Source organism: Mchenga conophoros, linkage group LG14 (genome assembly GCF_057382185.1).
Source record: "Mchenga conophoros isolate Kocher_MC1m ecotype Shallow Benthic linkage group LG14, M_conophoros_male_GT1.1, whole genome shotgun sequence".
NCBI classification, from domain to species: Eukaryota; Metazoa; Chordata; class Actinopteri; order Cichliformes; family Cichlidae; genus Mchenga; species Mchenga conophoros.
Window position 1 is genome coordinate 24,251,063 of NC_140539.1, and position 18,398 is coordinate 24,269,460.

General features: G+C 41.4%; 1 protein-coding gene across 3 annotated transcripts in view; it reads right to left on the reverse strand.

The window, feature by feature from the left end:
• LOC146559773 (syntaxin-1A-like) overlaps nt 1-16,825 on the reverse strand; it is a 96,108-nt gene extending 79,283 nt beyond the window's left edge. For 2 of the 3 annotated variants that reach the window (XM_085243510.1, XM_085243508.1), the window contains exon 1: nt 16,326-16,825. In XM_085243510.1, the coding sequence (XP_085099636.1) occupies nt 16,326-16,355 (30 nt within the window). In that variant the 5' untranslated portion in view covers nt 16,356-16,825. The remainder of the gene's footprint in view (nt 1-16,325) is intronic. The other variant, XM_085243509.1, reaches the window with a different exon arrangement.
• Nucleotides 16,826-18,398: the final 1,573 nt, after the last annotated feature.

Consider the following 18,398-nt stretch of genomic DNA (forward strand, 5'->3'; position numbering starts at 1 on the left):
TCAGCTGCACAGAGGAACACTGAGTGTATAACCAGATTTATTATCCCAATACAGCTAGGTAGCATTCATTATAGATGTGCGCTCACTCAGTGACACGCAAACCTTTGATTATTTATTCATTTTCCTACAGTAGACAAACACCAAGCTAGAAACAGCAGAATCTGAACGATATAGTAGCAGATTTGCGCTCAGTTTGCAAAGCCCTGCTGCTCACAGGATATTTCGAATCTGCTAGTAAAGGAGGAAAAGAACCACGACTTTCAAACTGCAGTCTTACAGCGAGTTTTGCATGGGCTCAAGCGCCATAAAGTTTGTCAGAGAGTGAACACAAGACTCTGTATTAAAGTCCTTCACCCCTCACTTCACTACAAGGGAACTAAATGGGCACGTGTCCTTCCAGGTCCAAGTGAACTGGAAACTAATTTTGTATTTTTCATTCATTTCATGTTTTTTAGAGTTTCAGATTGTCTTTGGTCATTTCAGTCTATTAAAAAAAAAGTGAATAATTTTAGCATTACCTTATTGCTTTTGTTTGCTTTTTTTTTAAAGTAATATGACTAAGAAGCAACAAATAAGATGCCAAATCTGCTACACGATCAACTCACACTGGTTTTTTGCAGCCATCTTGATTTTGCACATTATTTGAATATAAACCCCTGTTCTGAGGCTTAATGCTCCAACTGGTCCCCACGGAGATAAACACTGAATAACTAGCTCCACTTAAACCGCTATGGCCTGTACTCATTCAAGCCCTCGAGACATTCAACGCTCTACGCTTATATGCAGATCTGCGCTCTGCTTATATGCATTCAGGAAGGTCTACCAGCAAAACTAGCAAGTGAAATGTTATTTTTCACTTTCGCTTAAAGCAGAAAATCATACCCAGAATTACTTTGTTATGAAGGGCACAGGTTTAATTACATTTATCTGTCACCAGAACAACCACCGCAGGAGAGTACGAGTAAAAACTATATTTAGAGGCTGTGCATGCACTGATCTGCCACAACATTAAAACCACTTCACCTGCCTACTATTGTGAAGACTCCTCTTATCCCGCAGTAAACAGCTGTGACTGGTCAGGGCATTAACATGGCATTTTTGGGGTCTCCTTAAAGTCTGGCACCAGGACATGAGAAGCAGATTCTTTGGGTTCTATTGGTTGCAGACATGTGCAAATGCCTCCTTGATTAAGTCGGGATCTAGGGGAATTTGGAGGCCACATCAACACCTTGGGCTCTTTGTTGTACTCCTGAAGACGTCGCTGATGAGTTTTGCAGTGTGACAGGGCAAAATGTCATGCTGCAGGATACCGCCGTTGCCATGAAGAGTTCGCAGTAGAGGGTATTTATGTCATCCTATGTGACCAAGTAATAAAGTTTTCCATGCAGACCACTGCCTTGTTACCAGATAACAGATGTTAACCACTTCACCTGGGGCTAGGCGATTAATTAAATATAAATTTCAATTATTCAACTCACAACTATATTGTGAAAACAGAAATAAATTAGGATAAACTGTTGCTTTTTTGCTTCTACTTTTGCTACAAAGATCTTCTTTTTTTTCCCTTTTATTGTGTGTTATAAATTCAGACTCAGCCATTCGCCTACGGCTGCCATGCATGCCTTTAAAACCTGCAAATCCACTGCCACCTGGGCCTCTCTTTGTCCCCGACTGAACCAGCAGATGTCCCGTGGTGAAAGCAGGCTACCAGGAACTGGCAGTTACCCTTGGACTACAGGCTTTTTGATCAAAAGCAACCCCCTAATCAGGGCCCAACTCTGTATCCTGTGCCTCTCGCAACCTCTTTTTTATTTTCTTTATCTTTATTATAGTTTAATTATGTTAAAAGTTTGAGGAAATCTGCTGTAAAGTGACATCTTATTAAACTCAGTCACTGCAGGGCATTTTGTTAAGTTAATGACTATTCGTGCTAATTAACCTAAATAACTGTGATTATCATTTGTTCTAAAATCGAACGGCTTTACCGTCACCTGTGAGTTTTAACGTTGTGGCTGATCAGTGAATAATTAAGCAGTCATCAAGTTGTTGCCTTGAAAATAAAAAAATAAAAGAATGCTGCAGTGACTGACTACACTGTGCTTTGCGTGCTGCGATTCCTGGCTACTGCTACACCAAATGTTCAAACAATCAGCATTTAACCTACACATCACAGGTGAGCTGTTGGATTTTTGCAGGACCACACACAAGTCAATCCATATAAGATACAAATTCTTGTACCAAGTGGACATAAACGTAATGCAGTGAATACCGTGAAAACCGCAATAATAAGATGAACCTCTATGAGCAAGCACCTGGAGATAGTGGGAAGGAAAAACTCCCTTTTAACAAGAATAAACTTCCGGCAGAACCAGGCTTGGGAAGGGACAGCCATCTGTGGCATAGCACTGATGGTACAGAGATGGTGCTGACACATCGAAATCACAATTTCACAAACCTCACTGATCGATTGATCCACTGATTGGCTAACTGCGTGACCGACTGATGAACGAGAAGGACACAGCGTAGGGCTATCGAGACAGGTTACACAACCATGGAGCAGTATGGGTGATGAGAGGACACAGGAAGTGATAGACTGAACCAGAAGACCAGCCAACTGTAAAATTAATTCAGGTCTTTTCACATTACTGTTCCCTCTTCTCTCATATAGAACCAGCAGCAGAGAAAATCAACAAGTCTCCATCTTTAAGGGCACATACACTAATGGCAAGTGTGAATTTCAGCAGATGCAGTCAGCTGGAAAAAGCAATGTGGTTCATTTCTTCGTATGCACTGGTTTGTCCATTGACTCCTGCTGGTAACGCGCTTTTAAAAAAAATACAGCTCAATACTGCGTTGATCTAAGATATGAATCTAAAAAGGTGCTTTGCAGTTTTGGCCTTGAGTAAAAACATAAAATATTGTGTGAGCAATCACACAGAAGAACATCTACTGTTCTCTTTCTTATCAATCATCTGAGCTCAATACACCACCTGTCTAGATTTTCAACACTCAACAACACTCTGCAATCAAACCACAGCCAATTTACTGAAATGGCACAAATCGAAAGAAGGAACTCACCAAGGAAAAAAAGAAAAAGACAATGACAGGCTATTCCTCCTTCCAGGGTGTCAAATGCTGCCATCAGAAGCTGCTGGCATCACAGAGATATGAAAAAAGGTATTGTGCCAGCTACAGCAACAGAGAGACTGGTCTCACTCCAACTTGACACATGTGGATGATTTGTTAGGACCCACTTTAAATAAACTGCAGGGTTCATGTTGCAAAGGGGAGCATGTTTAACCCAAACCACAATCTTTAAGCAAACAAGTGTGCAGCTTGAACACAGAATTAATTTACAGAAAGAGCTCAACTTAAACATATCTATATCTATTAGTGGATTTAAAAGCATCATAAGGATACAGTGAATGAGACTTGTGGATGTTTCTCTGAAGTGGCCACGAGTGTTTTATGTTTCGTGTTGTGGGTAACTAGTTTATGTTGAATCTGTAGCATTTTTCGAGATTTGTTTAGTTTGCATGGCTGCTAACATGGACAGGTGAAAGAGATTTGATCTCAGTGGGACTTCCAGGTAAAATGAAGGTAAATGGCCTGTATTTATATAGCGCTTTACTAGTCCCCAAGGACCCCAAAGCGCTTTACATATCCAGTCATCCACCCATTCACACACACATTCACACACTGGTGATGGCAGCTACATTGTAGCCACAGCCACCCTGGGGCGCACTGACAGAGGCGAGGCTGCCGGACACTGGCGCCACCGGGCCCTCTGACCACCACCAGTAGGCAACGGGTGAAGGGTCTTGCCCAAGGACACAACGACCGAGACTGTCCAAGCCGGGGCTCGAACCGGCAACCTTCCGATTACAAGGCGAACTCCCAACTCTTGAGCCACGATTGACTTAAAAGGAGAGATTGTGGGGCTTCTGAACAAAGGCAGTTATTTGGCACCTACGCCAACCTAAAACATGAAGTTTTTCCTCCAAAAGGGTTAAAGAATCAACACAAGAAATAACATTTTAAAGCCAGTCATTAAAACCCATTTAAAGACGTTTCCTGGAGCCAAGGGCTAACATGGTCCTTTTAGTGGAAATCTCTTGTTCCAATCTTAGTTCCAGAGCTCTAATCATTACTTTTTTGCTATTACCATATTATAACAGCTAACCCTAACCCATCGTGTTGGCTTAGCTGTTTGGCTAAGCCAACACGAGTTATACTACATGTTCCTCCTTCATATTTTTTTTTTTTTTTTTTAATTTTGGGGGTTTAGTTTCACTTTAGTTAGAAAAGGATATGCTTCATAAACTAGATGGGTGAATGTTTTATATTCCATTAAAAAAAAGAACAGATGTGGCTGAGGTTAACAAGACTGTATTATAAGCTGTGCCTACAGTGTACAGAGCACGCGGTAGATAGATGAAGGAGAATAATGTGGGTTGGAGAACAGATGCAGCGCTGCCACTACAGCAGCACAGTGTCAAAGTGTGAACATGTGCAACAATTTCCCTTTCCTAACAATCCTCCTCAACGTCCTCCCCCTTTAATGGTCTTCCTTTTTCTTTCTCATTCTTCCTGTCAGTCATTCTCTCGCTCTCCTTCCTCCAGACTCCAGCTTCACTACAGAATCATTACAGCAGTGAGCCCACACAGCATGGACTCAGTTACCTTTGTCTCGCTCTCCCTCCTCAGACCTGCACTGTTTGTCTTTTCTTCTTTACTATCTCACCATCTCTTGCCAAGACCACCAATTGCTATGTTGTGTATGTTGTGATACCTTGCTCTCAGAAGTATCAACATTTCATTCTGCTAGACACTCACCAGCCACTTTATTCGGCAAATCTTGTTTTGCCTTCAGAACTGGCTTACTTCTTCATTACACAGACTCAACAGGGTGATGGAAACACTCCGAGATTTGGGCCCATGTTGACACGATAGCATCGCATAGTTGCTGCACATGCTGCTACTGAGATCTGGTGGCTGTGGAGACCATTTAAGTACAGTGGATTCTCGTCATGTTCAAGAAACTAGTTTGAGATTTTTCCGATGCTTGGTCTGAATCTCACGGGTCATCTTGATCTGTCTGAACGTATCAAGTCACCGACTTATACATTAACAAGCAGTTAAGTAGGTTAACTAATGAAGTGGCCTCTGAGTGTATTTCTTAAGTGGAATATCAAACGACACAGATCTGACAGATTTGCAACTCTTTCAGAACTGAAGGAGGCAGCATATGACAACAAGACTGCGATGCAGTGTATCCTTACATGCTGAAGAAGAAGAAAGACTACAAGCACAGGAAAAACTACAAATGGAAAATGGAAACTAATTCAGTGATGGCTGACTCACCGACAAGAGTCACTATGTGTGTCGCTGTGCATTTGAGGGGTGGTGACCGAGGTACGACAACTGATCCACAAGTGGAATATGCAAACGATGCGATTGTGTTTTTCAGACCAGAGGAGGAAATACTTCCAATTTAGAAATATCGTAGCATCAGAGTGATTTAAACCTGTCTTAATACGAAGTGGCACACAGTTATTGGTTAAATAATATCTTATCATGTTCATAGGAAGATTTCGTGTGAATCCTGATTTCCTGACCAGATTTCCAATGTCTGTAGTTCCTACAGGTGTCGTTTTCTGCCGAAGGAGCTCACGAGATGACTGACCTTTTAGACTAAACAGTGCATGCTTACTCCCGTTATGGCTTGCTCATAATTGGCCTATGGGTATGGATATGAATATATAAGTGACATGCTGTTCATACACAAACTTGTTTGCCCTGAGCATGTGTGTAGGAAGCAGTGGATCGTTGGCCAGTCTTCACCGTTAAAGGAGTGGGTGAGAAAATGTCATAAAAGCTCCAATTGAACTTTAATGACAGATCACAGGCAGTGAAAAGATATGCTGTCATCGTTTATACTATGGCTTTGCCCACCCCTAGTCTCTTCTCTTTCTTCCCTGGGGAATATATTAAGTGCTTTGCTTGGTATCTCGCTTACCATGAGGGATTATGACAGCACCAATGCACCACTAAAGCAATTATATTCCAGATATGGAGGAAATGTAACTGAAAGTGAGAAGGATGTCAAAGAAATCAAGATGCAGAGAAACCAAATGAAGGAGCGATGAAAGAGCTATATGACAAGAAGTGCAGAGGAAAAACAGGCTGTCAGGAAGCACCGGTTGAAACAAAATGGCAAATTTCAAACAAAACAATTACAGCTGTTGATCTCCATTAACTGATTACATTTTGGTATTTAAGTCAGGAATAAATAAAGTTAAAAGTGCCCTTGATATCTCAAACCCAAGGTGGTGTGCTCGAAGCTACAGAATTTAGTTTCTGGTGATGCAAGTGGAAAAAAAAAAAAAAAGTAGAAAATCACTGAATTTGTTCTCTAGTCTTGCTTGAAAAGTGACTTTCATCAAAATATTAAAGTTATGTTGGCGTTAGAGTGTTTGCTCATCAGTTTAACCGTCATTTCAGCTTTAAAGCATTTGTAATAGTAAACGCAGCCAAATTCAGGGTCGTCGCGATGCAAGAATTTCAAACCTTGACTGCAACACCCGGGTCGATTGTAAAAATTACGAGGCATAATGTGTTAAGCTACAGCCTGGATTTTTTCCTGTTTATTCGTTAAGGCAGACTGCTACCATTGATGGTAAACTTTTTTAACTTCAATCAGGGACTTTGAAGAGAAACATAACACATTTTAGACACAAATAACCATTATCCTGCTAAATTACCACTGTTGTTAACATTATACAGAGGCAATACTGATAATGTGAGAGCGAGGCATCAAATGTTATCGGTACCACTTTATTGTTAGCCATAGCTGCTACCTTAGTGATAACTTGAAGCTAAAGGAGGCGAAAATGGCACTGTTGCAAATCTAACCTAATCCAAAAATACAAACAAAAATAGCCACCATCACACTTTCAGTATTTTAGTAATAAAAAGGTACCGTAATTATCCGTTCTGGTGGTATCACTCTTCTCTTTCTCTAAAGAAATAGCATTTGCTATCTATAAAAATCAGGACCCAGAGGGATGAACACCAAACTGATGTTACATTTTATTTTATTTATTACACTATTGTGGCTTAAATAACTTGGGTATCTTATGAATCTACAGAGAATAATCAAAAAGAATAAAAAAAACAAACAAACATGATTTTGTTTCTCAGGCTCATAATTATACTGCTCTGGTTTGACTCCATGTGCAAAAAGAAAGGTTAAAAAAAAGAAAAAAAAAAAAAAGAAAAGAGTACATAAAGCTTCCTGCTTTGCACCCAACAACAGTTGTCACGGTAAGCAGTTTGTGAACACAGAAAAGCATTTAGCATGAACAGGCTGATACCTTATTATCTACAACAAAGTATCCATGAATATTGATTTTAAAGATTCCTGATGAACAGAAACACAGATGTGTAAATGAGAAGCTTTTCACTAGAAAGTTTTCTCAATCAGTTTAAAAGTTGATGGTGTCAGGATGGTATTCACAGCTTCAGCAGTTCCCGAGGACTTACTGATGCTGTTCTGCAAAAACATCTATTTTCAGTAATTGGGGAAAATTGAACCAAGTTACTAACACAACAGAGAGACAAAAACAGGCAATTTAAATAAAGTTTAACTTATCAAAAGAGTGCTGGAGGGACACAGCAGCAAAAATCCAACAAAGTAAAAACTATGAGAAAAGAAAATAACAGTCCAAAAGTTGATAATGAAAGCTCAACTCAGAAATAGGAAAAAGACAGGAAGGTTGATGATTCGACAGATTAACTTAGGGAAGGCATAAAGACAAAATATGAACCAGGGAGAAAGATAATAAGGCATAACTGAATTCAGTCGGGTAATAATGATGGCAGGAAGCAAAGCCACAAGAAGGAAGTCCCTTGAAAATAAAATAGGAGGTGAAAAACAAAGTAAGATACAGGGACACCCGGAGGACAGAGAGAAAGGAAAACACTAAGAAATATGTTGAATGTTGTCATTTCTAAGCCGTGCCTGATGACCGAAGGTGTCTTTTGATAATGATTCTACGACTGACCAGGCTATGGCAATACTCATATCAGCCTATCACTACGAATTCATCACATACAGGTGCTTGTGAAGGACCACTAATGTAACACTTGGTGGAAGCAAAAGTAAAAAGTGGGTAAAATAAAACAAAACCAAACACAAACTTGTGTCTCGGGCCCCAGTCACACAGGCCTACAGTGAGGTCGACGACCATCGAGCAGTCATCGAATGGAGCAAACGGAAGAAGTCTTCAGGTTTGCTGCTCTGAAAACCTCCTTGCAATTGCTTTGATTAGCAGATTACTGCCCAGTGTTCATATGGAACACACTCACCTACCAGCAGACATTCGCTTACTTCTAGCTGAACAGTCACAAAACTAAATGTTCACCTTCAAAGTAAAAGCTGTGCTTTTTCCAAACGTGTTGGCCGTGGTAAGGCACAACTTTTCTAACTTTTACTGTCTGTTATTTGCGTTGTACTTTCTGAAGTATCACTATTACCGTCGTCCATGCATACTCCAGACTACCGCGGCAACCTCCTAGCAACCAAAGAAATCAAAGGTGGTTATGGAGGTTGTCAGGGGTGGTGGTGGTGGTGAGATCACCAACCAGTCTGTATGCCGGGGTGGCCAACCCGCGACTCTCGAGCCACATGCGGCTCTTTGCCTGGTTTCATGCGGCTCTTACATTCATATCAAAGGTGGTTGTGGTTGTTGTTGTTGTAGTAAAATGTGCTTCAAATCTTCAGTGCAGCTTCAGCTCACTCCATGCTAACCTCGACCAGGAATTTTGACTGAACTTCGCAAGCACGAGTTGTGATATACAAGACAAGCCTCAGTTGGCAATATTTGCACGCTCTGTGTCAAACGATTGTGTGATCAAAGAAGAACTCCTTGATATTGTGCCATTAAAAGACAGAACCCATGACATAGATGTGAAAGAAACCATGATGGCTGCATTTGAAAAAGCAAATCTGCCTATAATGAAATTAACTGCAATAGCCACGGACAGAGCACCAGCTATGATGGGATCTGTGAACGTGCTTGTGGGGTTGTGCAAAGCTGACCAAACTCTTCCTGAGTTTTGGAATTTCCACTGCATCATCCACATGGAGTGACTTGTGTCTAAATCACTCAATTTAGATAACATCATGAAGCCTGTGATGGAAATCGTCAACTACACCCGCACACATGCGCTTAACCGCAGCCAATTCAAGAATCTCATCACTGACTTGCCGCTGCAGTGCACTGTGAGGTGGGTGTCAAAAGGCCAGGTACTCTCTCACTTTTGGATGCCGTAAAACTGTTTATGGAAGAGAAGGACAAGGACTATCCCGAGCTCTCGGACCTCAAGTGGGTTATGGATCTGGCCTTTTTGGTCGACATGCTGTGTCACTTGGACAGACTGAACCTGACCCTGCAGGGTAAGTTAAAAATGCTGCCTGACCTGGTGCAAAGTGTGTTTGCGTTTGTCAACAAACTGAAGCTGTTCAAGACACATATTCAAAAGGTAGATTTATCGCATTTTCCCCACTCTGCTAAAAGCCAGCGGGCAAGTCGCCAGCGCTGCCCTGAGTAAGCAAAGAGCCAGATATGAAACGCTGGTTGAAAACTTGCACGAAAGCTTTGTGACCCGGTTTCATGATCTACAATTGAAAAGGCCACAGATTGTGTTCCTCATCAACCCATTTAATGCACAGATGGACTGTTTGAAAGTCCTGCTAGTCACAGGTGAAGCTGCGGCTGAGTTGGAGATGATCGATCTTTGTAAGGAGGACCAATTGAAACCTGCTTTAAGGGAAGGGACCATTGAGTTCTGGAAAAGTGTGCCAATGGAAAAATACCCCAATGGAAAAATACCCCAATGTCAAATGGGCTGCGCTTAAGATACTGTCAATGTTTGGGTCAACATACGTCTGCAAGTCTGTGTTTTCTACCCTAAAACATGTGAAATCAAAGCATCGACCTGTTCTGACTGACACTCATTGCTTCGAGTGGCAACAACGGAATACAAGCCAGATTTGAAGAGGATTGTTCAAGGCAAGGAAAAAAGTGGCTCTTGGTCTCTGACTGGTTGACCACCCCTGCTCTATGCGACTGCGACTCAGGCCTTAAGGGCCCATTAAGTTCACCATTTTCACTCAGCAGCAGACAACAAAAGTGACGTCCCATCCGGTGGTACAAGCCGCACTTTGGTGTTCTTTTTGGCTGGTTGTGCAACTCTCCGTTTTAATGATATATCAGTAAAGAAGCTATACAGAGGCCATGTTGCAACAGTCTCGAAAGATGAGGCTTTCTGGAAGGGAAACAAAATACAAGCTCAGGGGAAAAATTTAACCTCTGTGACTTCATTGCTTCCAGTCTTGTCTTCTTTTGCTGTACCTGTGCTGATCTGGAGGTTTCGTCTGAGTGGCGACATCTGTCTTTCTGGAGAATACTGCAGTGAGTTCTCATGCCTTCAGCGCTGATATAAACAGTACAGAACTGTGGCAGCATCTATTTTTACTCCTCTACAACCAGATACACACTTTAACTTTTTCTTCTTTTTGAAAGTGGCCTATGAGCTATTAACACCTAACAATGAGGCACCAAGTCACATAAGCTTGAAACACACCTTGTGTTTACCTGAGACAGCAGTGGCATCTGATAGAAGGTGACTAGAGCGCGTTTAATAAAAGCAATCGAAACCAAAGGAAACTGCAGGGTCCGCGACAGTGAGCACAAATATTGTTATATGTTCTTGTTTACTCCAGAGGACTTAGTTAAAAATATCTGTACCACAATATTAACTACCTACAAATGCAGACAGAGCTAAACCGGGACTAATAAGGACAATGGCAATTCACAACCTTAATCACCAAGAAACATCGGTGATAAAAAGATGTTATCGGCACAGCTACAGAGCCCTTCTGCTGCCATTAATTATAAGATGATGAGAAAAGAGGGGTCAGCACATTAAAAATTCAATTTTAGCAGCGGTAACAAAGATGACCTGAAGCTAAGTCTCCCACAACAGATGGGAATAGTTTGATTACAGAATCATCTATTTATTATTAGGATTTCTTTTAGCTCATGCCTCTTCGAAGCTGCCATCCTTATGAGAAGACGCAACATGATTTTGGCACGCAGAAAACGCCACAAGCAACATGGTGATTTGCATTAATTCTAGGAGTCAATATTCAGCAAACAGTGGTACAAACGACAGTCCATTCACACATATCTAATGTCTATTAACAGCCAAGAGATATTGGATATCATTGCAACTGTCACCTCATTTGCAAAGACAGACAAGTCTCTGGTGAAATGCCAGATCGGTCACACTCATTTCATGGCTCATTAATGCAATTATGCAGCATTTATCTGTTAATGAATAATGTGTTTGTGTCAGTCTGTGTGCCTTTCTGATAATATAGTGCAATAACAACGTTAGTTTATTCCTCAAAGCCATAATTTTACAGAAAAGTCTCATTTGTTGGTCACAAGCAGAAACCAGCCAGTTTGCCCTGCAGTTTACAGAGGCTCAAAGCTTTGAACGACGACAAACAAAACCTCTGACCCCCCCTAGGATCAGCGTTCAGTTCAACAGCCACCAAAGTGGCTTCTTTTTCCTCACTGCCGGTAGTTTCAATAAAAAGGGTCAACAGTAAAGTTCAGGTCCGGGACAGAAGAAAAAAAAAAGATAAAGACACAGAACAAAATGCAACAAAAAAGGTGGGTAAATGAAATAAAAACAAGACTTTTAAAGACACGAATGGGCTTTGTTGACAACTGTCCTATTAGTTAATGTGTCACTCCAATGCCAAACAGGTAGCGACAGTGATTAGCCCCAGCATTCAGAGACATAAAGAGCTGCCTGAGCCAACAATGGCTAACAAGGCTGCCTAGAGAAGCGAGGAGGGATAAAGGAAAGGAAAAATCTAGGGGAGGACAGGAAGCCATCTGATAAATCACTGATAGGAAGAGAGCAAAGAGCAATAATGGCCGAACTCACCATTACATAGAGAAAGAAAGGAAAAGAGAGGCTTACTATTAAAGACACAGAGATAGGAACAGAGGCAGATACAGTCAATCAAATGACAAGACTGAAGAAAAAGAGCTGATAAAATGTCAGGGAAAAAAATCTGAAGGCGAAATTAACTGTTACAGGTGCAGCGCTCATAATGCCGGCCTAAACGAATAACTCGCTGCTGCAAAATGATAAACAATCACATTAGATTTATAACAGTCCCTGTGGTGTGTGGAATCTGTAATAAACTCATCAGTGTTTTTCCCTTTAGGTTTCAGAGCTCGAGGAAGGCTGACAAATGCGTCACATCATCACCATCTGTCACCAAATCACTGCTGGGCCAACTGGGAGTGCTGGGACAAGGTGAGGGGAGGGAGGAAGCCGTGTGGCCATCCTTATTATTAAGTCGGGCGGCTTTAGGCAGCAAGCTAACGAGTTATTGGGAGAGCAGAGTCGTAGGCAGGTGTTGAGCTCATAAAGTAGCTTTATGTGCATATGGGCAGTGTTGGAGCAGAACCTGTACCCTCACACAAATATGAGCAAAACTCAATTTCCTGCCAAAATGACACACGAGCACATGGCTGAGTAAACTTGCAGTGTGACACACACAAAGACACATAAGCAACAAAATCTGTAAAGCTCACAAGTCCTCCGTTTGCTCCTGATATGCTTTGTTTCGATGTGAAAAATAATTCTTATATAATGGGGGAGGTTTTCTAGCTGAATGGGTTTGCTTATTTTACACTGAAGAACTAATCACAAAGTCCAAATAAATGATAACACCAACACTTTTAGAAATCACCAAAAGTTCTTAAATTAAACCCGCAAAGCAAGTGTTAACAAATGCAAATACTATAAGATAGTTATGATCAATACTGACACAGAGCAGATACAGGACACAATCCACTCTATTTCTTTAGTCTGTGCAATTATGGTAAAACAGGCTCGTGTTGTTTTTCAGAGAAATGATTCAACTGACTTCCAGATGTTACATTTAGGCAAAAAGACTGCTGCCCCGAGCTCAATCCCTCCACCCTTCATTTCATGATTTGGAGACATCATCTATTATCTTGTTCAACTACAACACATACAAATCTTTGAACAACCATCCATAATTATATATATATATACACACACACACACACACACACACACACACACACACACACACACACACACACACACACACACACACACACAAATACAATGCTGTGAACCACTTCTCATTTCTTTATATTTTGCTTAAAAAAAATAAAAAATAAAAAGGGAAACATGCACATCTATGTATTGACACATGTGCAAAGGACTCAGTGGCACCGTGTCAAATGGAGCAACAAAGCCAGATTTGAAATCTTTGGTTCAAATTGTTGTCAGTATGTACAGAGAAGGTCAGGAGCCATCTGTGATACACGGTAAAGGCTGTGTCATGCTTTGGGGTTGCACTTCAGGCAGTGCTGTTTGAGAGCGTGTCAAAATGGGATGAATTATGAACACAGGAAAAGTACCATGAGATACTAATGCACCATGAGGTACTATCTGGAAAGCATCTGATTGGCAGCAACTTCATTTTTCAGCATGACAGTGATGCCAAACACACTGTCATCTTGACAAAACAGAACAGAACAATAGGCAGCAAACATCCAATGAAGCGCTTTGAACGTCCTTGAAGAAGCCCAGAGAGCTACTGCAACTGTACCCAAAGACTACTTAAAGAAATTACATGAAAAGAGAGTTCAGGCTGCTGAAGAATAAAGGTGATCATACCAAATACAGACTGTCGAGCTAGCTACAACTCTGTTTTTACTTTATAGACTGTGTCTCTTCCAAGTATGTTTGCACATTTCAATAAATTGCTGCAATTATTTCTCACTTTCCTAACAAAATATAAAGAATTAGTGGTGATTTAAGACAACTGCACAGTACTCTATGTAGGTTTATGTTGTGGTGACTGCTGGCTAAGAAAGAAACCTCCACATGTCTCCCTTAATGTACTTAAGCCTAAATAGGTTGCAACACTGACTGAGTCACTAGCGAGTGGTCATCATGAGTTCCTCTAGTTTCTATTCCCAAAGCGAGGATGCTCTGTTATGCTGCTAGTCCACAGAGATCTTGAAGTAAAAGTTCCTGGGATCATGGGAATCTAAGATTTCCCCTAGTGTTAAGGTGGCCTCCCGAAACTCCCAAATCTCATTAAAACCAATACAACAGTGGAAATAGAAAATCCAAAGCAAAAATAATGAAAAGCCACAAGAGGTGGGTTTATGAGCATGCACAATATAGAACTTGATCTTCTCCCGTCTTGTCCACCTGAGAGGAGAAATATAAAAAGTGCAGTTATTTGCAGAGCTACTTTCAGGTACTGGGTGCTAAACAAACCAATGAGTAGGCTACAAGTTCTTGTTCTTGAGCTTAAGTGTTGGCAATAAACTGACCAAGCTCTCAAGCTCGGCAGACTTAATTGCAAAGGTCTGCAAAATATTTCTCTAAACACATCTCTACACGAAAGCTGGAGCTCTGAAAAAGTCAGGGCGCTGATAGATTAAAAATGGATCGTTTATCACATAAATACGACTGATAATTGTTTCTTCGCTTTTCTATTATTATTCTAATAATCTTTCGTCTATACGATTGGTCAGCCACACAAGGGTTTTTGGGTCCTGGAAACTTGTAAATATATTTAATATAAAAATGAGTTTAAAGTAACTATAGAATAATCAGAAACTAAATTACTGTCACTGCTTACTGTTCGGTTTTTGACACAATCCCATCTACAGCCGGCCCTTCAGAGACAGATAAGAATCAAGAAGCCACATTAACTTGAAGCTGAAGAGGAAACCAATATTAATCTAATGCTGATGGGAAGCAGCTCTCTGTGACTTGCAATTTATTCCAGTTTTATTTGGTGCAGTTTGTCTGAAATAGGTCTGGCTGAGCTTCTCCAGCTGCCATTTCTCAGACACGACGGATATGTTCAAAAATGATAAAAGAAAATAGAATCAGGGTGTTTGTGGACTGGCTGATGATTCACACTGAAGCTGCTGAGGAAAATTTGGACTATTTCTCCATCTTTCTCTTTCTCAATGATACAACTGCATCTTTCCAGCACTCCAAAGACATAGCATGGCAGGCTGAAGGCACGCCTCTCTCTCTCTCTCTCACACACACACACACACACACACTTGGCAATGCTGGGTTGTCTCCCTTGTGACCAATTCATAGCTAGATCTTCACTGAAAACTGAAGAGCTGCAAATTGTTTCCCCTCTCCTCAGCTTAACTGCCAATTACCCAGATCTGACAATGGCCACTTTACCACCACACACACAGAAAGTAGCCTATATGAAGCTGAAACTAACATTCCTGTGGAGGATGCTACTCAGTGGCTGTACTTCTGTATCAGTCAAGCCAAAAACCTGTTAGCCATCCAATCACACGTCTTCTTGTTACCACGTTAGCTTTTTTTAAACAATTTTTAATTGTTAAAAAAAAGAAAAAGAAAAAAAAAACAGCTGGCAGAAAGTCAAAGGGTGCAATTCAAGATTTCAAGGCTTTATTTCTCATCAGTGGTAAGAATAAATGGTGTCGGAGTTCATTTCCACAAGACTACATCCCTAATAAAGCACATTGCAGGGGTTTGAAAGACAAAACGTTGCGTTCCTTGTTGTTGGTGTTTAAAGGTTCTTGGATAAGACCCCTGTGACGCGCAGAGGGCGGACATTTCACAGGTGGAATGGGCGAGCTGGGACCAATTTCCCCACTCGAGTCACACACCCATAGTTGGTCAGATCGATCAAACCACACTGCACAAATTAATTAATATCACTGGTGGCATATTTCCAAAAAAAATCCTAAAAGGAAACCAGCAGTGGATTAATCAGCGACACCAGAAAGATTTGATGCTATTAAGTACAAAGTCTTAGCCGATGACCCTTTCTTTAGCACCAAAGAGCCTTTAAACTCATTTCACAACACTGACAAAAAGATCAAAGGGGCCATTGAGAAAATGACTTTTACTTTGTTTTTAACATCTAAAACCATTCCTGTCTGCTGCGCTTCATCCCGATTTACGCACAGCAAACCATGGCAGCAATACGCGCTCGTTTCCTACAATAAAACGTTACATTTGAGCTTCCATCAGGACCCGAGAGTCACAACTGTTGCTCACTCCGCGCACCTCGCTCTGTGGCCAGGAGCTTTCTGAGCACACATCGCTCCATAAAAAAAGCCCGTCTGTTCGCATTAACAGGTGGATGCTGAGCAGAAAGCACACAAACACAAACTTACATGTTTAAGTTCTTGCATGCGGTCCTTCATGATTCCCCGTTTCGCCGGTAAATTGTCGTTATTCCCTCAGTTCCCGTTGTCTTCTGGGTGTATGTGACGGTGATGGAGCGGCGGGGCGGAGACCGACGGGTAGACGTGAGCTCGACCGAGAGGAAGAGGCGCGTCTGGCGGCAGCAAGGGGCGGTGATTTTCCCCCTTCGGTTCGGATGCTGGGATGGTGAGACCACTTTACAGAGCTGGGTGACGCGCAATAAAGGTGAAGCGAGGCCTTCCGCCGTTAACCCATTACTCACCCACAACTTCCTCAATCCGGACTAATTGACTTTATTTTATTTATTTTCTTTTTTATTCTTTTCGGAGCTCTTTTATTATTTTGGCTGCATATTTAGTCCGACTGCATGAAGGTTAGTTTGACACAAAAACCAAAAGCACTGGGAGCCTGCCTGAGGGGGGAAATTGTGTTGACTCTGGTGAGCAGGTTCGGAGATAACGCCCAGGTACTTTGCATTGTGCCAAAGCGAACAGCGACCCCTGTTGAAACAGACGGATATGGCAACAGTACAAGGAGCTCGAAATGACCCAGAAATATTGCCTTCAATAACATATTTTTGTATTTAAAGCTCCATTTGAGAAAATATAATTCAAAGAATTTATTTCTGTGTGTTTAGATGCTTGATAAACTCAATCTCACTACAACAATCCTGTTTTTTTCCCCCTTTAGTCAATATTTGTTGTTTCCTCAGCAAATTAAAATAAAGACAAGGTCCAAAGAAGCATTAAAAATAACTCTGTATTAGTAGAAATTTTGACATTATCACAATCTTCCAGCTGTTTTTTCTTAAGCATTTATTCAACTCTTGGGTGGGCTGGAGTCTGTGTCACTGGTCCTTTCCAGGCACAGAATCCCTGCAGTACCATACACCACTAAAAATGGTGCCAACATGGTGCAGCAATTTATTGAAATGTGACATACTGTATATAAAGCAAAAACAGAGCTTGTACAATTTTAACAAACTTCAAAGTCAGTAGTTAGTACGACGACGGTTATTCTTCAACACAGCCTGAACTCTCGTCGGCAGCTTTCTTGTTATTTCTTTAAGGAGTGTTCAGGAATAGTTCTCCAAGCTTCTCAAATCACATTCAAAGCTCTTCTATTGGATGCTGGCTGCCTTTTTGTTTTGTTCTCGGTCAAGTTGTTCCCACACTGTCCATCCATTCGCTACCGCTTATCCTTTTCACGGTCGTGGGGGGCGCTGGAGCCTATCCTAGCTGTCATAGGGCGAGAGGCGGGGTACACCCTGGACAGGTCGCCAGTCTGTCGCAGGGCTAACACATAGGGACAGACAACCATTCACATTCAGATTCACTCGCACATTCACACCTAGTGGCAATTTGAATTATCCAATTAACCTATCCCCACAAGTTGTTCCCACACTGCTTCAGTAAAATTGAGGTCCGGGCTCTGGGGAGGCCAATCCATGACCGATAAGTGTTCCATTTGTGCCCAGCAGAGGCTTTCCATATGATATTGCGCGCTGCAGCAAAATCTCACAGTACATTTCTGCGTTCATAATTTCATCAATTTTGACAAAATTGCCAACACCACGTTTTACAGACTGCTGTAGACATTCACTGTTGTGCATCTCTCCTGACCTCCTCCGTACATATTGATGACTGTCCTTGTGTAGTTTGGCATACCACACCCTTTTCTCCCCATTTCCTTTACCTAAGAACAACTTCTCGACAGCCACCTTTCCACTGAGCTTCTGATGAAGCTTCAGCAAACAGTAGCTCCTGTGTTAGATCCTAGCCCATTTTTCATAAGGACATGACTGTCAGGTGGTGCTGCAGATAGTTTTTTTTTTTTGTTTGTTTTTTTTATGCGTAGATCTTTTTACGGGGAATCTTCTTACCTCTCAAACTGTTATCTTTGATGTTCTTCATAGATTCAGCTAAAGAAATGGGAACACATTTTAAGTTTGGGGGTTTTTTTAGCAATGGGTTGCTAGTAACAAATATAAAATTGGTTCTTTGCCAACTTGTCTGTTATGTACAGACAAAACACTGGGTCAT